Below are 23,955 nucleotides of genomic sequence, written 5' to 3' on the forward strand. Positions count from 1 at the left end.
ATAATCTGATGACATACCAGACAATAATCTGATCTGATGACATACCAGACAATAATCTGATGGTATACCAGACAATAATCTGATCTGATGACATACCAGACAATAATCTGATGACATACCAGACAATAATCTGATCTGATGACATACCAGACAATAATCTGAGCTGATGACATACCAGACAATAATCTGATCTGATGACATACCAGACAATAATCTGATGACATACCAGACAATAATCTGATGACATACCAGACAATAACCTGATCTGATGACATACCAGACAATAATCTGATCTGATGACATACCAGACAATAATCTGATGACATACCAGACAATAATCTGATGACATACCAGACAATAATCTGATCTGATGACATACCAGACAATAATCTGATTTGATGACATACCAGACAATAATCTGATCTGATGACATACCAGACAATAATCTGATGACATACCAGACAATAATCTGATCTGATGACATACCAGACAATAATCTGATGGTATACCAGACAATAATCTGATCTGATGACATACCAGACAATAATCTGATGACATACCAGACAATAATCTGATCTGATGACATACCAGACAATAATCTGAGCTGATGACATACCAGACAATAATCTGATCTGATGACATACCAGACAATAATCTGATGACATACCAGACAATAATCTGATGACATACCAGACAATAACCTGATCTGATGACATACCAGACAATAATCTGATCTGATGACATACCAGACAATAATCTGATGACATACCAGACAATAATCTGATGACATACCAGACAATAATCTGATCTGATGACATACCAGACAATAATCTGATTTGATGACATACCAGACAATAATCTGATCTGATGACATACCTGTCACGATCGTTCTCCTCCTCTTCTTCTGAAGAGGAGAAGCATGGGTCGGACCAATACACGTCAAGGTATGCAGTCATAATGAATTTATTTAAATGAAAGACGAACACTTAATACAAACTATACAAAATAACAAAACGACCGTGAAGCTACAAACGTTGTGCATAGACAGACAGGCTACAAACGTTCTGACATAGACAAACGTAAACTCACGAACAGGAACGGACATCGAAACATACGAACAGCCAAACAGCTCAAAAAGTGAATACATCGAAACATAAACGAAGACATCACAGGAGACAATCACCCACAAACAAACAGTGAGAATGCCCTACCTAAATATGACTCTTGATTAGAGGAAAATGCAAACCACCTGCCTCTAATCAAGAGCCATACCAGGCAAACCGAAACCAACATAGAAACAGATAACATAGACTGCCCACCCAAAACACATGCCCTGACCATAAACACATAAAAACTAACATAAATAGGTCAGGACTGTTACAGTACCCCCCCCCCCCCAAGGTGCGAACGCCGGGCGCACCAGCACAAAGTCCAGGGGAGGGTCCGGGTGGGCAGTTGACCACGGTGGTGGCTCAGGCTCCGGGCGCGGTTCCCACCCCACCATAATCCATCCTAACTTCCTCCCACAAAGAATGTCCACCCTCTTTTCTCCCCCACACAATTCTCTTAATAATATATTTAATAAGGATAACACCAGGACAGAGAGATAAATCAAGATAGAGGGATAGATAAGACTATAGAGATAGATGAAGATAGAGAGGGAGATTAGGATAGAGGGGCAACTCCGGACTGAAAGGCAGCTCCGGACAGAGAGACAGCTCTGGACTGATGGGCAGTTCTGGGTATCCAGCCTTTTCAGGCTGAAGGGCAGCTCATGGCTGACTGACGACTCTCGATGCTCATGGCTGGCTGACGGCTCTCGACGCTCATGGCAGACTGACAGCTCTCGACGCTCATGGCAGGCTGACGGCTCTCGACGCTCATGGCAGGCTGACGGCTCTCGACGCTCATGGCAGGCTGACGGCTCTCGACGCTCATGGCAGGCTGACGGCTCTCGACGCTCATGGCAGGCTGACGGCTCTCGACGCTCATGGCAGGCTGACGGCTCTCGACGCTCATGGCGCTCTGACGGCTCACGACGCTCATGGCGCTCTGACGGCTCTGGCTGCTCATGGCTCTCTGACGGCTCTGGCTGCTCATGGCTCTCTGACGGCTCTGGCTGCTCATGGCTCTCTGACGGCTCTGGCTGCTCATGGCTCGCTGGCGGCTCTGGCAGATCCTGTCTGATTGGCGGCTCTGGCAGATCCTGTCTGGTTGGCGGCTCTGGCAGATCCTGTCTGGTTGGCGGCTCTGGCAGATCCTGTCTGGTTGGCGGCTCTGGCAGATCCTGTCTGGCGGGCGGCTCTAGCGGCTCCTGTCTGGCTGACGGCTCTAGCGGCTCCTGTCTGGCGGATGGCTCTGTAGGCTCATGGCAGACGGGCGGCTTTGCAGGCTCATGGCAGACGGGCGGCTTTGCAGGCTCCTGGCAGACGGATGGCTCAGATGGCGCTGGGGAGACGGATGGCTCAGATGGCGCTGGGGAGACGGATGGCTCAGATGGCGCTGGGGAGACGGATGGCTCAGATGGCGCTGGGGAGACGGATGGCTCTGGCCGGATACGGCGCACTGTAGACCTGGTGCGTGGTGCCGGAACTGGAGGCACCGTGCTAATGATAAGCACCTTCCTACTAGTGCGTGGAGCAGGGACAGGGCACACTGAACTCTCAAAGCGTACTCTATACCTGGTGCGTGGTACCGGCACTGGTGGCACCTGGCTGAGGGCACGCACCTCAGGACTAGTACGGGGAGAAGTGACAGTGTGTACAGGACTTAGGAGACGCACAGGTGGCTTAGTGCGTGGGGCCGGAACTGGAGGCACTGAACTGGATACACGCACTATAGGGAGAGTGCGTGGAGGAGGAACAGGGCTCTGGAAATGCACTGGTAGCCTAGTGCGTAATATAGGCACTGTAGGTACTAGGCTGGGGCGGGGAGGTGGCGCCGGAAATACCGGACCGTGCAGGCGTACTGGCTCTCTTGAGCATTGAGCCTGCCCAACCTTACCTGGTTGAATGCTCCCGGTCGCCCGCCCAGTACGGGGAGGTGGAATAACCCGCACCGGGCTGTGTAGGCGAACCGGGGAAACCCTGCGTAAGGCAGGTGCCATGTATGCCGGCCCGAGGAGACGCACTGGAGACCAGACGCGTTGAGCCGGCCTCATGACACCTGGCTCAATGCCCAATCTAGCCCTACCAGTGCGGGGAGGTGGAATAACCCGCACTGGGCTATGCACACGTACAGGAGACACCGTGCGCTCTACTGCGTAACACGGTGTCTGCCCGTACTCCCGCTCTCCACGGTTAGCCTGGGAAGTGGGCGCAGGTCTCCTACCTGCCCTTGGCCCACTACCCTTTAGCCCCCCCCCCAAGAAATTTTTGGGAGTTACTCACGGGCTTTTCGGGCTTCCGTGCAAGACGTGTCCCCTCATAATTCCGGTTTCGAGCTTGATTCTCCGGCTTCCATCCACGTCTCCTAGCTGCCTCCTTAAACCACCGCTCCTGGGCTGTGACTGCCTCACTCTTCTCACGAGAGCAGCGATATTCCCCAGTTTGCGCCCAGGGTCCTCTACCAGACAGGATCTCCTCCCAAGTCCAAAAGTCCTTGTTGCTCCGTCGAGCATTCCCATACCGCTTGGTCTCTGTATTTTGGTGGGTGATTCTGTAATAGCTGTCGCTCTCCTCATCCTCGGATGAGGTGAGGAGAGAAGGATCTTCGGACCAAAATGCGGAGTCAGGGAAATAAGCCATTTTTATTACAAATACGACGTAGACTAAACAAAACAAAACACTTTCAAAACTTACAAAATAACAAAACGACGTTGACGCAACCTGAACATAAACTTACATAGACAAACGTAAACTCACGAACAGGAACGGACATCGAAACATACGAACAGCCAAACAGCTCCAAAAGTGAATACATCGAAACATAAACGAAGACATCACAGGAGACAATCACCCACAAACAAACAGTGAGAATGCCCTACCTAAATATGACTCTTGATTAGAGGAAAATGCAAACCACCTGCCTCTAATCAAGAGCCATACCAGGCAAACCGAAACCAACATAGAAACAGATAACATAGACTGCCCACCCAAAACACATGCCCTGACCATAAACACATAAAAACTAACATAAATAGGTCAGGACTGTTACAATACCAGACAATAATCTGATGACATACCAGACAATAATCTGATCTGATGACATACCAGACAATAATCTGATCTGATGACATACCAGACAATAATCTGATCTGATGACATACCAGACAATAATCTGATCTGATGGTATACCAGACAATAATCTGATGACATACCAGGCAATAATCTGATGACATACCAGACAATAATCTGATCTGATGACATATCAGACAATAATCGGATGACATACCAGACAATAATCTGATGACATACCAGACAATAATCTGATGACATACCAGACAATAATCTAATCTGATGACATACCAGACAATAATCTGATGACATACCAGACAATAATCTGATGACATACCAGACAATAATCTGATGACATACCAGACAATAATCGGATGACATACCAGACAATAATCGGATGACATACCAGGCAATAATCTGATGACATACCAGACAATAATCTGATGACATACCAGACAATAACCTGATCTGATGACATACCAGACAATAATCTGATGGTATACCAGACAACAATCTGATCAGATGACAGCTGTTACCCGCAGGGTCGGAACAAATCATGGTCACTGGACCTGAGAACACACACACACACACAGTTCTGTGTCCCGGTCAATGTCTCCCGGATCGTGGCTCAAATCTCGGCACTTGACATGGTATAGATCAGTGTGTGTGTGGGTGTGTGTGTCAGTTTAAGCAGCCATATTGAGTGGGATGGGAATCGATGTGGGCACACACACACACACACACACACACACACACACACACACACACACACACACACACACACACACACACACACACACACACACACACACACACAGACACACGGACACACGGACACACAGACACAGACACACATAGAAAGCAGTGGGTGTATTTATGTTGCAGAAAGTGGCTGGAAATTGATTTGTAAAAGGTTCTGTTATTTTCTTTTCAGTCTCTCTCTCTCTCACTCCTTCCTTCCCCCTGTCTCCTTCCTCTTGAGGGGATGAGATAATTACTGAACATTTCCCACTCTCTCACTCCTTCCTTCCCCTGTCTCCTTCTCTCCACTTTCTCTCCCGTTATTCGTCACTCCTCCCTTGGGAGATTCCCGGCTCGCACAGAAACGTTCTGTGGGCTCAGATTTATTATCTTCTCTTCTCCCCTTGTGAGTAATAACAGTCTGTGGTTCTCAGTGTCGTTAGTCACCTCAACCTGCTGTAAAGATGCCCTGAGTTATAGAGAGATTCCATTTTAAACTTCCCAGATAGGGGATTCACTGAGCAGTGGAGAAAAAGGAAAGACTAACTTGTATGTACCTTGAATGTAACTGATATGTACCTTGAATATAACTGATATGTACCTTGAATGTAACTGATATGTACCTTGAATGTAACTGATATGTAACCGATATTCTCTTTGTTCTTCTTCATTGCAGACTGAATCAGGGACAGCAGCGGTGACAGACTTCCAAACAAAATGTCGTCAGAACCCTCTACCCAGTGATGTCGTCAGAACCCTCTACCCAGTGATGTCCTCAGAACCCTCTACCCAGTGATGTCGTCAGAACCCTCTACCCAGTGATGTCCTCAGAACCCTCTACCCAGTGATGTCGTCAGAACCCTCTACCCAGTGATGTCCTCAGAACCCTCTACCCAGTGATGTCGTCAGAACCCTCTACCCAGTGATGTCGTCAGAACCCTCTACCCAGTGATGTCGTCAGAACCCTCTACCCAGTGATGTCGTCAGAACCCTCTACCCAGTGATGTCGTCAGAACCCTCTACCCAGTGATGTCGTCAGAACCCTCTACCCAGTGATGTCGTCAGAACCCTCTACCCAGTGATGTCGTCAGAACCCTCTACCCAGTGATGTCGTCAGAACCCTCTACCCAGTGAGCTCAAGGTCAAACCAAGGTCACAGGGGGAAAGGAGGAGTGAAAAACGGAAGAATGTGAGATGAGATTTCATTCTCTTGTTCCCTGGCTATAACAAAGACCCAGAAAGCACCCATAGAGAGAGAGAAAGAAGAGAGCGAGAGAAAGAGGGAGAAGAGAGAGAGAGAAGGAGGAAGAATAGAGAAAGAGAGAGAGAAAGAGGGAGAATAGAGAGAGAGGAGGAATAATAGAGAAAAAGAGAGAGAAAGAAAGAAGAAGAGAGAAAGAGAAGTAAACAATAGAAGGAAAGAGAAAGAGAGAGAAAAGGAGGAGAACACACAAATCCATGAATGACAGCAGAACCCGAGAGGTGTCTTTGAGATTGCCTGAAGGACCCTTCCTTCACTATGAGTGTCCCAGCTGGTCTCCAGAGTCTGTCTGTCAGCGGACGAGACATAAAAATCAACAACAACAAATCTCGTGTCCTGTTTCACCCTCCGACTGGAGATGCTAACGCTAACCAGCTAGTGCTAATGGGGGAGACCCCAGACGACCAGGCCTCCAGCCCTCTACCCCCCCTGGTGGCCCAGAGCGAAGCCCAGGACAAGCTTCTTATCTGGGGCACGGAGGAGCGATGTCTGGACCATGACATCCAGGAGTTGGAACTGCTAGAGTGTCGCGAGATACACACCTTCCATGGAGATGGAGATGAACTGGGGGATGGAAAGAGAGTAGGAGAAGTGGAGGAGGATGACGAAGGGGAGGATTCTAAAAGAGGAGCAGATGAAGGACTGCTGTCGATCTCTTCCGGCTCCACGGCCAGCTGTGTTTCCGTCCACAGGAACGATAACGATAGCAATGGGAGGGACAGAAGGACGGAGAGACAAAAAGAGGTAGAGAGAGAGAGAGAGGTGCTCCGTCAGGATCTCAACTACAGCGGCCCTCGATCAGAAGGAGGTAAAGAGATGGGAGGAGGAGGAGGAGGAGGAGGAGGAGGAGGGCAGAACAGCGGGGGTGACAGAGGGAGTCTCTGTGTGTCTGCTGTTTCCACCCTGAGCAGCAGTCTGGACCCTCCTGGACAACCATTGACCTTTAACCTCAATCCCCCTGTTGGCCTGACCTCCACAGCAGCACCACACTGTCAGGACACTCTTAACCTGGGAGGACTACAGTACCCGAGGTCACCTGACCAAGAAGTACATCATCAGTACCAGGAAACATCTAACCAGGAAGTAGAACTGTCGAGGGGTCAAAGTGGCCAAAGTGCGACAGAGGAGGGGTCTAAACCGGATGTTACCACTCAAAGACAGAACGTGAGGTGTTACCAGGGAAACAGCATTTTGTCCTCCTCAGATGGAGGGAGGATAAAGGGAGTAGTGCCTCCTCCTCCTCGCAGACAACAGCTCGTCCGACCTCTCTGTCAGTTGGAACCAGGAAGAGGGAGGAGCTTAGCTGAGCCAATCACAACACGGCGCTCCTCGACCTCTCCCTCCCTATCTCCAGATGCAGGTCGTAAGGTCGTGGACCCAGGTCACCACGGGGTCGACGGCAGGCAAACACAAGAGACCCTAGAGGTCAAGAGTTCAATGGTCAACTGTAACAGTTACTCCCACCTTCACTCCCACCCCCATTACCAGCCCAGCTCCTTCCCCGGAGCTCCCCAGCCCAGCCAGGCCGGCCAGTCTGCCCAGAGAGAGGCATGTTCCCTGGATAGAGGAGGGAGCAGCGCAGAACGCACCGCCAGCCTGGAGAGGAGACATCAGTACCAGGACCAGTCTCAGCTCAGATACCGTAGAACTAACCGCTGTGGGGCTACCGTCACCTCTCAACCCCCTCGCTCTCCACTCGGAACCCCACAGGGGTCACCACGGAGACAACAACAACAACAACAGCAGCCCATGTCCCCTTCAAGGATCATTACCGGTTCAGCTCGGTTTCCCCAGGGCTATGGTAGCAGTGGGCTTAGACCACCACTCAAATCTAACCTTGCTTCTACAGGGATACCCATACCTCCCCTACACCACCAGACCCCTAACCCCAGCTCCAGCCCCCCCAAGCCCAAAGGAGTGAGGCCCAAAATCATCACCTACATCCGGAAGGGTCCTCAACTCAAACCCCAGGCTTCAGACGGGCCTTACCAGGTCTCCTCCCTGCCTACCAGGCTCTCGGCCTATACACATACGCACTCCCCTGCCACACACACACCTCAGAAGCACTCCTCTAGCCCCAAAACGCACACCAACACACACTCCCGTGGCACAGCGTCTAGAAACACACCGGTCCTGAGTGCCTCCAACCTCCTCTACGACAAATACAGACAGGAGATGCAGAAAAACCGTCTGTTCAACTCTAGCGTGATGGGAACAGGGATCCGATCCCATGGCCACACACACACTGTCCCCCCGACACACACACCGTTTGGCTCTCACACACACACCCACACACACACTGTCCCCCCGACACACACACCGTTTGGCTCTCACACACACACGCACACACACACCGGAGCCCACACTCACAGCCACACAGCCCCTCCGAAGCTGGGCAGCAAGGCTGAGAGCTTCTATGGGCCACTGGTGGACAAGCACCAACCAGCAGAGGTAAGGAGGCAGTATTGTAAATACAACCTATATTTATGTTTATTTATTTCCCCTTTTGTACTTTATTAACTATTTGCACATAATAAGACATTTTAAACATCATTATTCTTTTGGAACTGAAAAACGATTTAATCCATTTTAGAATAAGGCTGTAACGTAACAAAATGGCTCAACAAAATGGAAGAAGTCAAGGGGTCTGAATACTTTCCGAATGCCACTGTAATTGATGGAGATGGGGGTGTGAGCTAGTGGGTCTGGCCAGGGGTGATGTAGATGGAGATGGGGGTGTGAGCTAGTGGGTCTGGCCAGGGGTGATGTAGATGATGGAGATGGGGGTGTGAGCTAGTGGGTCTGTCCAGGGGTGATGTAGATGGAGATGGGGGTGTGAGCTAGTGGGTCTGGCCAGGGGTTGATGGAGATGGAGATGGGGGTGTGAGCTAGTGGGTCTGGCCAGGGGTGATGTAGATGATGGAGATGGGGGTGTGAGCTAGTGGGTCTGGCCAGGGGTTGATGGAGATGGGGGTGTGAGCTAGTGGGTCTGGCCAGGGGTGATGTAGTTGATGGAGATGGGGGTGTGAGCTAGTGGGTCTGGCCAGGGGTTGATGGAGATGGGGGTGTGAGCTAGTGGGTCTGGCCAGGGGTTGATGGAGATGGGGGTGTGAGCTAGTGGGTCTGGCCAGGGGTAATGTAGTTGATGGAGATGGGTGTGTGAGCTAGTGGGTCTGGCCAGGGTGATGTAGTTGATGGAGATGGGGGTGTGAGCTAGTGGGTCTGGCCAGGGGTGATGGAGATGGGGTGTGAGCTAGTGGGCCTGGCCAGGGGTTGATGGAGATGATGGAGATGGGGGTGTGAGCTAGTGGGTCTGTCCAGGGGTGATGTAGATGGAGATGGGGGTGTGAGCTAGTGGGTCTGGCCAGGGGTTGATGGAGATGGAGATGGGGGTGTGAGCTAGTGGGTCTGGCCAGGGGTGATGTAGATGATGGAGATGGGGGTGTGAGCTAGTGGGTCTGGCCAGGGGTTGATGGAGATGATGGAGATGGGGGTGTGAGCTAGTGGGTCTGGCCAGGGTGATGTAGATGATGGAGATGGGGGTGTGAGCTAGTGGGTCTGTCCAGGGGTGATGTAGATGGAGATGGGGGTGTGAGCTAGTGGGTCTGGCCAGGGGTTGATGGAGATGGAGATGGGGGTGTGAGCTAGTGGGTCTGGCCAGGGGTGATGTAGATGATGGAGATGGGGGTGTGAGCTAGTGGGTCTGTCCAGGGGTGATGTAGATGATGGAGATGGGGGTGTGAGCTAGTGGGTCTGGCCAGGGGTTGATGGAGATGGAGATGGGGGTGTGAGCTAGTGGGTCTGGCCAGGGGTGATGTAGATGATGGAGATGGGGGTGTGAGCTAGTGGGTCTGGCCAGGGGTTGATGGAGATGATGGAGATGGGGGTGTGAGCTAGTGGGTCTGGCCAGGGTGATGTAGTTGATGGAGATGGGGGTGTGAGCTAGTGGGTCTGGCCAGGGGTTGATGGAGATGGGGGTGTGAGCTAGTGGGTCTGGCCAGGGGTGATGTAGATGATGGAGATGGGGGTGTGAGCTAGTGGGTCTGGCCAGGGGTTGATGGAGATGATGGAGATGGGGGTGTGAGCTAGTGGGTCTGGCCAGGGTGATGTAGTTGATGGAGATGGGGGTGTGAGCTAGTGGGTCTGGCCAGGGGTGATGTAGTTGATGGAGATGGGGGTGTGAGCTAGTGGGTCTGGCCAGGGGTGATGGAGATGGGGTGTGAGCTAGTGGGCCTGGCCAGGGGTTGATGGAGATGGGGGTGTGAGCTAGTGGTTCTGGCCAGGGGTGATGTAGATGATGGAGATGGGGGTGTGAGCTAGTGGGTCTGTCCAGGGGTGATGTAGATGGAGATGGGGGTGTGAGCTAGTGGGTCTGGCCAGGGGTTGATGGAGATGGGGGTGTGAGCTAGTGGGTCTGGCCAGGGTGATGTAGTTGATGGAGATGGGGGTGTGAGCTAGTGGGTCTGGCCAGGGGTGATGGAGATGGGGGTGTGAGCTAGTGGGTCTGGCCAGTGGTGATGCAGTTGATGGAGATGGGGGTGTGAGCTATTGGGTCTGGCCAGGGTGATGTAGTTGATGGAGATGGGGGTGTGAGCTAGTGCGTCTGGCCAGGGGTGATGTAGTTGATGGAGATGGGGGTGTGAGCTAGTGCGTCTGGCCAGGGGTGATGTAGTTGATGTATGCATGTCTATGTTTGTATTGTCTATAAAATATTAAAATAAAGTTGAATAAAATAAAGAAAGAATGCAGTGCACAGCTTTTGACCAGAGCCCATGTATGGAATGGTTTTAGAAGTACTGATTACCAATGAGCCTTTGTGTTTCTGTTGTGATATCTGGTACCCATGAGGAGAGTAATACAAGCCTCCCCCCCCCACACACACACTAAAATACACAGAACCGTGGACTGTCATTTGCTGACATTTGGATGACACTTAACTTGGAAAAATAAATAAAAATCGCTCTCTACTCTTCATTGCACTTTGAGTATATGATTGTGGGACAGGAGCACCAAGTCGTCTGTCCACTGCATGGTTTAATAATCTCCCCATAATCTCTTGTGGACAGACGCACGTAACATAAATGGTAGTAGCATGTGTCAACAGACTGTGGGATGCGACAACTAAAGAGGACCTTTGTTCTGGTACACTGCATGGCTTGTCTGTCCACCGTAATCCAATTTGTGCCAAGTCTTCATGACCGACAATAAGAAACTACAGTGGAGACATGGGACAACCTTGTGGGGTTCCACTGCGTGATTCGTCATCCTGTTGGATGTTTTGTGTTGTATTTATCTGAGGTCCATATGTGTTGAGAAGAGATTGGAACCAGGAACGAAAAGCTCTCTTGTAAAATGATGAGCAGGTCTATGGGCCAAATGTCCTCCTCAACTCAAAAAGATGATAAAACCTGCAAAAATTGTGATTTGTCCAAAGCACCCGGAACTAATGCTGCTCGTTATCTCCCATTGTATCATGACAGATCTACAGTACTACAGTACAGATTTTGTGCACAACATTTTGGGGAATGTTAGGAAGACATTCAAAGGATATTTCATTTAAAAACATAATTTCTCTATTTGTTTGATGATATTGTCAACACTATAAGGTCAAAATAACACTCTGAAATCGTGAAAAGTTTGATTATGAGTTACACACTTACACAATGTTACACACTTAACCTCTCTGGGATAGATGGGACGCTTGCGTCCCAACAGCCATGTCAAAATGTAGAGCGCCAAATTCAAAAAAATTATATAAAATTAAACTTGATTAAATCACACATATAAGATATCAAATTAAAGCTACACTCGTTGTGAATCCAGCCAACATGTCAGATTTCAAAAAGGCTTTTCGGCGAAAGCATAAGATGCTATTACCTGATGATAGCCCAATGTAAACAAGAGAGTGTAGCCTGTTGCTAGCGCTACATGCTACATGCTAGCGCTACTCAAAACGCTAATATAAAATATAAAACATGCATTACCTTTGACGAGATTCTTTTGTTGGCACTCCAATATGTCCCATAAACATCACAAATGGTCCTTTTGTTCGATTAATTCCATCCATATATATCCAAATTGTCCATTTATTTGGCGCCGTTGTACCAGGAAAAACAGCGTTCAATTTGAACAAAATCACGACACAATATCTAAAAAAAATTACCTCTAAACTTTGCCAAAACATTTCAAAGTACTTTTGTAATACAGCTTAAGGTATTTGTAAACGTTAATAATCGATCAAATTGAAGACAGGTCAATCTGTTTTCAATACAGGATATCAACAAACTCACGGAACATTTCATGTCTTGCCCAAATCTCAAACATAAACAAACGACGTCACTCCACTTCCGGGTCAATATCTTTTTCACCTCACTAAGAAAAAACCTTAACCATTTTCCATACAATGGCGACATCCAGTGGAAGCAGTAGAAACTGCGCATTTACTGATTAGAATTCTGGTTTGCCCAAAACAATCCATTGAACAAAGAGGAACTTAACAATAAAAAAGTTAGTCCTCAGGGTTTTGACTGCTATATAAGTTCTGTTATACTTACAGATATGATTCAAACAGTTTTAGAAACGTCAGAGTGTTTTCTATCCAAATCTACTAATTATATGCATGTCTTATATTCTGGGGATGAGTAGCACGAAGTTGAAATTGCGCACGCTATTTTTCCCTAAGTGAAAATTCTGCACCCTATCATCAAGAAGTTAAACAACGAAAAACACTTTCATATTTTTTTTTCATTTAAAAAAAACAACAACATTATTTTAATTGGAATGTTATTTAAAAGCACTAGCATATGTTCTGGGAATGTTACCGAGTTTGCTGGGAGTGCACTAAATAGGGAGTAGGCCATTTGGCACTCAAGCTAAAAGGTCTCCTCCACAGGAGTCCTATGCATAATTTAACATCCTCTTCAGAGGTTTCTGAAATGAACATTTACTGTAGTTTACCGTATCCTAACTCACCACAGCTGGAAATGGCTTAACTTCCTTTTTCATTCTCACTTTTCAGATGGGTAGAAATGCGGGCAGCCTTGGTCGCGAGGACCCCTCAGGCCCCAGGATGGCAACCCAGGCGGCTCAAGCCGGCGGCAGTCTGCTCCGCTCTGGCATAGGGCTGCGCCCGCAACTGGGTCTGGGGGCTGTTGTACGGGCAACTCCGGGATCTGTCGTTGTCACAGCAACCAAGAACCAGATGATGGTTCAGGGTCAGAGGACAGCATTGGGATTCAGTCAACCAGTGCAGGCCGTCAGCCCAGCGACCAATCAGAATGGACAGGACAACACAGGTGAGAGGAGAAACGATTAAATTTACAGTGTTAGTTTGCAACGAACATGTTACTTAGTAACAATTTCAGTTCCAACGATTTAACGAACATTCCAAAATGTTACAGTGAAACGTCAAACAACACATTTTAGCGGCAATAAGCACATTATATTATATTACTTTTCTAATCCTACGAAAGGTAACTGCCAAAATAAAGGAAACGCCAACATAAACTGTTTCAATAGGTTGTGGGCCACTGCGAGAACGGCTTCAATGATCCTCGGCATTCTAGAACTGTCTGGAACTCTATTGGAGGGATGCGACACCATTCTTCCACCATCAAAATTCAACCATTTTGTGTTTTGTTTATGGTGGTGGAAAACGCTGTCTCAGGCGCCACGCCAGAATCTCCCATAAGAGTTCAATTGGGTTGAGATCTGGTGACTGAGACGGCCATATGGTGAAACATCAGAAAGTTGAGCAGTCTTCATCACTGACGCTCCTGCTAAATGTGCCTCGACAATCACCCCTCTTTCAAAACCACTGAGATCTCTTCTTCTAGTCATGGTAGGCTATATAACGGGCAACTGGGCCTGGCCAACATATTTATACATTTTTTTTATTTTTTATTTTTTATATTTTCATCTTTATTTAACTAGGCAAGTCAGTTAAGAACAAATTCTTATTTTAAATGACGGCCTAGGAACAGTGGGTTAACTGCCTGTTCAGGGGCAGAACGACAGATTTGTACCTTGTCAGCTCGGGGATTTGAACTTGCAACCTTCCGGTTACTAGTCCAACACTCTAACCACTAGGCTACCCTGCCTACCCATGACCCTAAGCATGATGGGATGTTAATTCCACCGCTGCTTTCAATATTCTTATTTGCCCAAGTGTTTCCATTATTTTGGCAGTGACCAATTTTCTTTGTCTATTCTAAACTAAATTATAACACAGCCATGGTAGCCAATAAGGGGCAACTGGGCCTGGCCAGTGTTGTGATGTGACTATCATTAATGTGATGACTGCTATTTATCGAATAATTACCTACTACGTTCAATTATTACTTGATTAAATGAATCATGTAACAATTAACTCATTAGGAATTTGGGGCACCACGGGAACAGTTGTTTACCGAGTTACTATCTCCCGATTTAAATTATAGAGATTATCTAATATCTCTTACATCAATAACAGTAAATTATTAATTATTACCTCATCAGTCTCATTCTGAACATCTGCATGAACCCTAACCTAAGTGATGACTCAGCGATAAACAAATAGGCTTAATTATTTATTTACTAACTAACCAAATCCTCACACACAGAATACGTAAAGACACACAGCATACGTTACAAGGAAAACAGGTCCCTAGTGGACTAACAAAAGCATGACCGTTTGGTTACGCAATGGAGAGGGAGGGCCTACTAGGAGAGGGAGAGACAAAGCAATGCAATATATATTTACGCGTAGATGTCTTTCTCTCGTCTCTCTGTTGAAACCACTCGATCCATATATGAGAAGTGGTTCGATGTAAGTCTCTGGTTGTCCACCAGAGGTCACAATGTCTTTCTTAGATGTAGGCTTCTTTTGTTCTGGAGTGTTCGTTAGCATAGATACTTCAGATGTACCACACGGTGTTCAGATGGATCTGTTCTTGCCTCTCGTCTTTGGTCAAATGTTCTAGACTACTTTACATGCACAGCTGCAGAAGGTGTATGTTTTGGTCTGGTTAACAACGTTTCTCACCATTTCAACGTGTGGACCACAGCCTCACGTTCTCTGGTCTCAATGGTTGATCATTCAGGGTACAGCTAGGATCACTTTACACGTCGGCAGCAACCCGGCATGTTAAACACTCTGGTATTAGGGGCGTTCCATCATGCCTACACAATGTCTGCGCTCACGTGGGCGTGGTTACTGACTGGGCCCAAGTTTATATGAAAAGCCATTATCTCATTTAGAAGGCTAAAATCACATTTCTATCTTTTCAGAAATATTGTCATACTTAATCATATATTTTATACAACATTTAGATGCAAACCTGACAACTAGAATGTGTACACCCTCAGAGATACAGTTATTTAATTATACCATGCTTAATGACATCACAAAATAATACACTTTGACAGGATTGTTCTTTAAATCCCCACCAACCATTTCCCCTCATTCTTTATGTTAGAAATATTGCTTCATTATCCACTTTTGGATGTTTGGAGTTTTGGTGGCAAAGTCTTTCTGTGTAACAAAGGATTGTCATTTCTGCAGAGCCCATGGGAGAGTTTCAGCAAGGTATTTAAGTCATAAAACAGCCCCCCCCCCCCCCAGTTATTTAGTTATACCATCCTTAATGACATCACAAAATAATAAACACTTTGATAGGATTGTTCCCCCATCCTCTCCTGTGGGAGGAGGAACCAGGAACCACATGATGGGGAACCCTGGTGTAGAAGCACCTGCTTACTTTAAATCCCTAATTTACTCAAGTGTTTCCTTTATTTTGGTAGTTACCTGTACATGTAATAGAAACCTCACATGGCCACATGATTATTGTTTGTTTAGACCCCAAACAGACACTACCTTCTCAGACTGTTAGCTAACATTAGCGAACTACTGTACGTTAGCTGCACTACCTTCTCAGACTGTTAGCTAATGTTAGCGAACTACTGTACGTTAGCTGCACTACCTTCTCAGACTGTTAGCTAACGTTAGCGAACTACTGTACGTTAGCTGCAATACCTTCTCAGACTGTTAGCTAACGTTAGCGAACTACTGTACGTTAGCTGCAATACCTTCTCAGACTGTTAGCTAATGTTAGCGAACTACTGTACATATTGCTGCACTACCTTCTCAGACTGTTAGCTAACGTTAGCAAACTACTGTACGTTAGCTGCACTACCTTCTCAGACTGTTAGCTAACTTTAGCAAACTACTGTACATATTGCTGCACTACCTTCTCAGACTGTTAGCTAACGTTAGCGAACTACTGTACGTTAGCTGCACTACCTTTTCAGACTGTTAGCTAATGTTAGCAAACTACTGTACGTTAGCTGCAATAGCTTCTCAGACTGTTAGCTAATGTTAGCGAACTACTGTACATATTGCTGCACTACCTTCTCAGACTGTTAGCTAATGTTAGCAAACTACTGTACGTTAGCTGCACTACCTTCTCAGACTGTTAGCTAACGTTAGCGAACTACTGTACGTTAGCTGCACTACCTTCTCAGACTGTTAGCTAATGTTAGCGAACTACTGTACGTTAGCTGCACTACCTTCTCAGACTGTTAGCTAACGTTAGCGAACTATGCGCCTCAGGTCTTTAGTTTCTTTGGAATGGGTGGAGAGTGTGATTTTACTATGCAAGGTTGTAGACAGGTTCAATGTGCGGGCGGCAGGTAGCCCAGTGGTTAGAGCGTTGGACTAGTAACCGAAAAGTTGCAAGATCAAATCCCCGAGCTGACAAGGTAAAAAAAACTTGGTTGTTCTGCCCCTGAACAAGACAGCTAACCCACTGTTTCCTGGTAGGCTGTCATTGTAAATAAGAATTTGTTCTTAACTGACTTGCCCAGTTAAATAAAGATTGAATAAAGGTAACAAATAAAAAATGTTCTGGAGTGTATCTGTAGAAATGGGACTTCCTCTCCTCCTCTTCCTCTCCTAGTTAAATTGGACTGAGATGAAAGCAACTCATTATTATGGAGTCTAACATTAATTTTGCACTGATCACCAGTCAGTGTGTTGATCGGATAGTCAGGCAACAAGACCTGCTCTAGAAAGGTGGGGAGAGAGGGAGAAAGAGAGAGAGAGAGAGAGAGAGAGAGAGAGAGAGAGATAGAGAGAGAGAGAGAGAGAGAGAGAGAGGGAGAGAGAGAGAGAGAGAGAGAGAGAGAGAGAGAGAGGGAGAGAGAGAGAGAGAGAGAGAGAGAGAGAGAGAGACAGAGAGAGAGAGAGAGAGAGAGAGAGAGAGAGAGAGAGAGAAACATACACACAGAGAGATAGAGAGAAACATACACACAGAGAGAGATAGAGAGAGAGAGAGAGAGAGAGAGAGAGAGAGAGAGAGAGATAGCGAGAGAGAGAGAGAGAGAGAGAGAGAGAGAGAGAGAAACATACACACAGAGAGAGATAGAGAGAGAGAGAGAGAGAGAGAGAGAGAGAGAGAGAGAGAGAGAGAGAGAGAGAGAAAAGCTGAAATGTCTTGAGTCAATCAGTATTTGACCCCTTTGTAATGGAAAGCCTTAATAAGTAATAAACCTCTTTGTTATGTCAAGCTAAAGTAGGTTCAAGAGTAAAGATGTGCTTAACGAGTCACATAATAAGTTGGATGGACTCTGTGTGTAATAATAGTGTTTAACATGAGTTTTTAATGACTACCTCATCTCTGTACGCCACACATACAATTATCTTGTCACACCCTGATCTGTTTCCCCTGTCTTTGTGCTTGTCCACCCCCCCTCCACCCCCCTCCAGGTGTCGCCCGTCTTCCCCGTTATCCCCCAGTGTATTTATACCTGTGTTCTCTGTTTGTCTCTAGTTCCTGTTTTCTGTTTTTCTGTTTTATTATTATTTATTTAATATTTTTTTTAAACCATTTTTTTCCTCCTCAATTTTCATGGTATCCAATTGGTAGTTACAGTCTTGTCTCATCGCTGCAACTCCCTCGGGGAGAGGCAAAGGTCAAGAGCCGTGCGTCCTCCGAAACACAACCCAACCAAGCCGCACTGCTTCTTGTCACAACGCCCACTTAACCCGGAAACCAGTCACTCCAATGTGTCGGAGGAAACACCGTGCACCTGGCGACCGTTATCAGCGTGCACTGCGTTGGCCCGTTACAGGAGTCGCTAGTGCGCGATGGGACAAGGACATCCCTGCCATCCAAACCCTCCCCTAACCCGGACGACACTGGGCCAATTGTGCGTCGCCCCATGGGTCTCCCGGTCGTGGCCCGGCTGCGACAGAGCCTGGACTCGAACCCAGAATCTCTAGTGGCACAGCTAACACTGCGTTGCAGTGCCTTAGAACATTGCGCCACTCGTAGGCTCGGTTTTCCTGGTTTTGACCATTCTGCCTGCCCTGAGCCTGAGCCTGCTGTTCTGCACCTTGTCACACCACCCTGGATTACTGACCTCTGCCTGCCCTGAGCCTGTCATTTGCCTGCCCCTCTGTTTTTGTAATACACTTTTGTTACTTCAAAACTGTCTGCCTCTGCGTCTTCTCCTGAGCCTTGACACATCTGTAAGGTCCCTCAGTCGAGCAGTGAATTTAAAACACAGTGTCAACCACAAAGACCAAGGAGGTTTTCCAGTGCTTCGCAAAGAAGGGCACTTATTGGTAGAAATAAAAAAAGCAGACATTAAATATCCCTTTGAGTCTGAGGGAAGTTATTAATTACACTTTGGATGGTGTATCAATACACCCAGTCACTACAAAGATACAGGCTTCCTTCCTAACTCAGTTGCCGGAGAGGAAGGAAACCACTCAGGGATTTCACCATGAGGCCAATGGGGACTTTAAAACAGTTACAGAATTTAATGGCTGTGATAGAACTGAGGATGGATCAACAACATTGTAGTTACTCCACAATACTAACCTAAATGACAGAGTGAAGAGAAGGAAACCTGTACAGAATCCTGTTTGCAACAAGGCACTAAAGTAATACTGCAAAAAATGTGGCAAAGAAATTAACTTTTTGTCCTGAATACAAAGTGTTCTGTTTGGGGCAAATCCAACACATCACTGAGTACCACTCTTCATATATTAAAGCATGGTGGTGGCTTCATCATGTTATGGATATGCTTGTCATCGGCAAGGACTAGAGAATTTTTTAGGATCAAATAAATGCAATAGAGCTAAGCACAGACAAAATCCTGGAGGAAAACCTGGTTCAATCTGCTTTCCACCAGACACTGGGAGATGAATTCACCTTTCAGCAGGACAATAATCTAAAACACAAGGCCAAATCTACACTGGAGTTGCTGACCAAGATGACATTTGGATTTTCCTGAGTGGCCTAGTTACAGATTTGACTTAAATTGGCTTGAAAATCTATGGCAAGACTTGAAAATGGCTGTCTAGCTATGATCAACAACCAGTTAGACAGGGCTCTGACAGAATTCAAAAAAATTTATAAATTAATGAATAAATTTGATATTTCTGTATTTCATTTTTAATAAATATTCTCTTTGTCATTATGGGGCATTTTGTGTAGATGGGTGAAAAAAATACATTTAATCAATTTTGAATTCAATCTGTAACACAACAAAATGTGGAATAAGTCAAGGGGTATGAATACTTTCTGAAGGCTGTGTTTTTTTGTTAAATAATTTTTTTTGTTAAATAAATAAATAAAAACATTTTCTTCCCGGTTGTCTTAAAGTCTGAAGTCAGAGATTTTCTCAATTGTCTTGAACGCCGGCGCCAAACGGAAGACAGGTTTCATCAGCACACACACGCACGCACTTACGCACGCACGCACGCATGCACGCACGCAGGCACGCACACACACACACACACACACACACACACACACACACACACACACACACACACACACACATACACACGGACACACACGCACACGCACGCGCACGCGCGCGCACACGCGCACACGCACGCGCACACGCACACGCACACGCACACACACACACACACACACACACACACACACACACACACACACACACACACACACACACACACAGCAATAAGCTGGAGGCATTGTGAAAACATTCTTCATTGTGTTAATACTATAAGGCATGTCTTGGCTTCAAAAGTAGCCTATTTGATCACCTCTCTTTTCAACATCAAACATTTGAATCTCTGTCATATGAAACTACCCTTTTGACAAAGGTGTTTTCCCCCCACTAATTGCATTATGGGACATTGGCGGGTAGCCTACTGCCTCGAGCGCATTTCTGCACTTATAATGTGAATAAATAGTAGTTTGTCATTTTAATGACGTGCTGATCTGTTGCATCATTGCATTTTGACCTTTCTATTTTTATGTAGCCTACTGGTTGTATGAATTTGTGGATTTTATAGTCCCACAACTGTCTCAGAGTTTGTTTGTAATGGGCCATTTCTTTCTCCACAAACTGACCAATAGAATAGGTAGCCTAACCTCTTGTCTACTATAGTAGATTGAACTGACCAATAGAATAGGTAGCCTAACCTCTTGTCTACTATAGTAGATTGAACTGACCAATAGAATAGGTAGCCTAACCTCTTGTCTACTATAGTAGATTGAACTGACCAATAGAATAGGTAGATTAACCTCTTGTCTACTATAGTAGATTGAACTGACCAATAGAATAGGTAGCCTAACCTCTTGTCTACTATAATAGATTGAACTGACCAATAGAATAGGTAGCCTAACCTCTTGTCTACTATAGTAGATTGAACTGACCAATAGAATAGGTCGCCTAACCTCTTGTCTACTATAGTAGATTGAACTGACCAATAGAATAGGTAGCCTAACCTCTCGTCTACTATAGTAGATTGAACTGACCAATAGAATAGGTAGCCTAACCTCTTGTCTACTATAGTAGATTGAACTGACCAATAGAATAGGTAGCCTAACCTCTTGTCTACTATAGTAGATTGAACTGACCAATAGAATAGGTAGCCTAACCTCTGGTCTACTATAGTAGATTGAACTGACCAATAGAATAGGTAGCCTAACCTCTTGTCTACTATAGTAGATTGAACTGACCAATAGAATAGGTAGCCTAACCTCTGGTCTACTATTGTAGATTGACATAGAGGGGTTTTAGTGATTTTGCTGTTCGTCACTCGTCTTGTTGGCCGAGGAAAAGTACATGTGAACACCTTCACAGAGCTCATCAGAATTTAGTAAGAAGCAACGTACCTCATTGCATCCTCGACTTGCATGTTCTGTTAATATGAATTACCATAATGTAAAATGTGATTTCTGTCATTCTGAGCATATAGGTCCGGTAAATTTCTTAAATGTCCGGTAAATTTCAAAGGTCCTAATGGAAACCTTGGTATGGAGTGTGTGTGTGTGTGTGTGTGTGTGTGTGTGTGTGTGTGTGTGTGTGTGTGTGTGTGTGTGTGTGTGTGTGTGTGTGTGTGTGTGTGTGTGTGTGTGTGTGTGTGTGTGTGCACACCCAAGCCCCGAGCCCTGACTTCACACACTGTATCATATACATGCACAGTCATATACATCACATGCATCACATTACATATGCTGTTTGTTGTGTGTATGTCTTTCCATGGCTGTGCACCCACAGCAGACTAGGCCCAGGTCCAGACAGGGGGCTTGAGTACAGCTGGTGGCTCAGCAAAGGACCTGGATCCTGGGTAGAAGGAGGAAGGAAGGAGGGGCTGAAATACAGACCTCACAATCTGGCAGTGAGGCTTTCTCCTCTTTCCCTTTGGCCCATCGTTGGAGGCTATGCTGGCAAGCACACTGAAGCTCTCACTCTCTCCCCACCCTCCCTCCCCCCTCTCTCTATCCCTCTCTCTCCCCTCTCTCTCTCCCACCCTCCCTCCCTCTCTCTCCCATCTCTCTCTCTCTCCCTCCCTCCCCCTCTCTCTTTCTCCCTCTCTCTCCCATTTCTCTTTCTCCCTCCCCCCCTCTCTCCCCTGTCTCTCTCCCTCCCTCCCTCCCCTCTCTCTCTCCCTTTGGACCATGGTTGGAGGCTGGCATGCACACTGAAGCTTTCTCTCTCTCCCTCCCTCCCTCCCGCCCTCCCCCTCTCTCCCTCCCACCTCTCTCTCTATCCCTCCCTCCCCTCTCTCTCTCTCTCCCTCCCCCCTCTCCCTCCCCCCTCTCTCTCTCTCCCTCCCCCTTTTTTCCCTCCCTCTCTCCCTCCCCCCTCTCTCTCTCCCTCCCTCCCGCCCCCTCCTCCCTCTGACCCATGGTTAGAGTCTAGGCTGGCATGCATACTGCAGCTACAGTATGTATTTGATAACAGCTCAGTGAACAGCAGTCGCCTGTCATTTGTTAATAGTTCAGTGTGTAGTATTATTTATAGGGTTAATTTAGTATAATAGTAGTATAGGGTTAATATAGTATAATAGTAGTATAGGATTAATATAGTATAATAGTAGTATAGGGTTAATATAGTAATAATAGTAGTATAGGATTAATATAGTATAATAGTAGTAGTAGTTAAATAGTAATAATAGTAGTATAATAATAGTTAATAATAGTAATAATAGTAGTATAGGGTTAGGGTTAATATAGTAATAATAGTAGTATAGGATTAATATAGTATAATAGTAGTAGAGGGTTAATATAGTATAATAGTAGTATAGTTAATATAGTATAATAGTAGTATAATAGTATAATAATACTATAATAGTAGTATAGGTTAATATAGTATAATAGTAGTATAGTTAATAGTACTATAATAGTAGTATAGTAGTTAATATACTATAATAGTAGTATAGGGTAATATAGTATAATAGTAGTATAGATTAATATAGTAATAATAGTAGTATAGTATAATAGTACTATAATAGTAGTAATAGGTTAATATACTATAATAGTAGTATAGAGTAATATAATATAATAGTAGTAATAGTAATAATAGTAATAATAGTAGATAATAGTAATAATATAGTATAATAGTAGTATAGTAATAATAATAGTATAATAGTAGTAATAATAGTAGTAATAGTAATATAGTATAATAGTAGTATAGTAATAATATAGTATATAATAGTAGTATAGTAATAATAGTAATAATAGTAATAGATAATAATAGTAATAATAGTAGTATAGTAATAATAGTAATAATAGTAGTATAATAGTAGTATAATAGTAGTAATAAGTTAGTTAATATAGTATAATAGTAGTATAGGTTAATATATATAATAATAGTAATAATAGTAGATAATAGTAGTATAGTAATAGTTAATATAGTAATAATAGTAGTATAGGTAATATACTATAATAGTAGTATAGTAATAATAGTATAATAGTAGTATAGTAATATGTAATAATAGTAGTAGAGTTAATAATAGTATAATAGTAGTATAGTAATATATATAATAGTAGTATAATAGTAGTATAATAGTAATATATAGTAATAATATAATAGTAGTAGAGTTAATATAGTAATAATAGTAGTAGATTAATATAGTATAATAGTAGTATAGTAATATATATAATAGTAGTATAATAGTAGTATAATAGTAATAATAGTTAGTGTAATAATAGTATAATAGTAGTATAGTAATATAGTATAATAGTAGTATAGTAATATAGTAATAATAGTAGTATAGTAATAGTATAATAGTAGTAGTAATAATAGTAATAATAGTAATATAGATTAATAGTAATATAATAGTAGTATAGTAATAATATAGTATAATAGTATATAGTTAATATAGTAATAATAGTAATAGTAGTAATAATAGTATAATAGTAGTATAGTAATATAGTAATAATAGTAGTATAATAGTAGTATAGTAATATAGTAATAATAGTAGTAATAGTAATATAGTATAATAGTAATATAGTAATAGTAATATAG

At 44.9% G+C, this 23,955-nt stretch overlaps 1 protein-coding gene across 1 annotated transcript in view; it reads left to right on the plus strand.

Annotated features, from left to right (window-relative positions):
* The window catches only part of mtus2a (microtubule associated tumor suppressor candidate 2a), a gene marked incomplete in the record, with an annotated part of 168,405 nt that overhangs the window by 40,273 nt on the left and 104,177 nt on the right, over positions 1–23,955 (plus strand). The window contains 2 exon segments of the mRNA XM_055936824.1: positions 5,593–8,628; positions 13,196–13,472. Coding sequence (XP_055792799.1) covers positions 6,436–8,628; positions 13,196–13,472 — 2,470 coding nt within the window.

Source organism: Salvelinus fontinalis, chromosome 10 (genome assembly GCF_029448725.1).
Source record: "Salvelinus fontinalis isolate EN_2023a chromosome 10, ASM2944872v1, whole genome shotgun sequence".
NCBI classification, from domain to species: Eukaryota; Metazoa; Chordata; class Actinopteri; order Salmoniformes; family Salmonidae; genus Salvelinus; species Salvelinus fontinalis.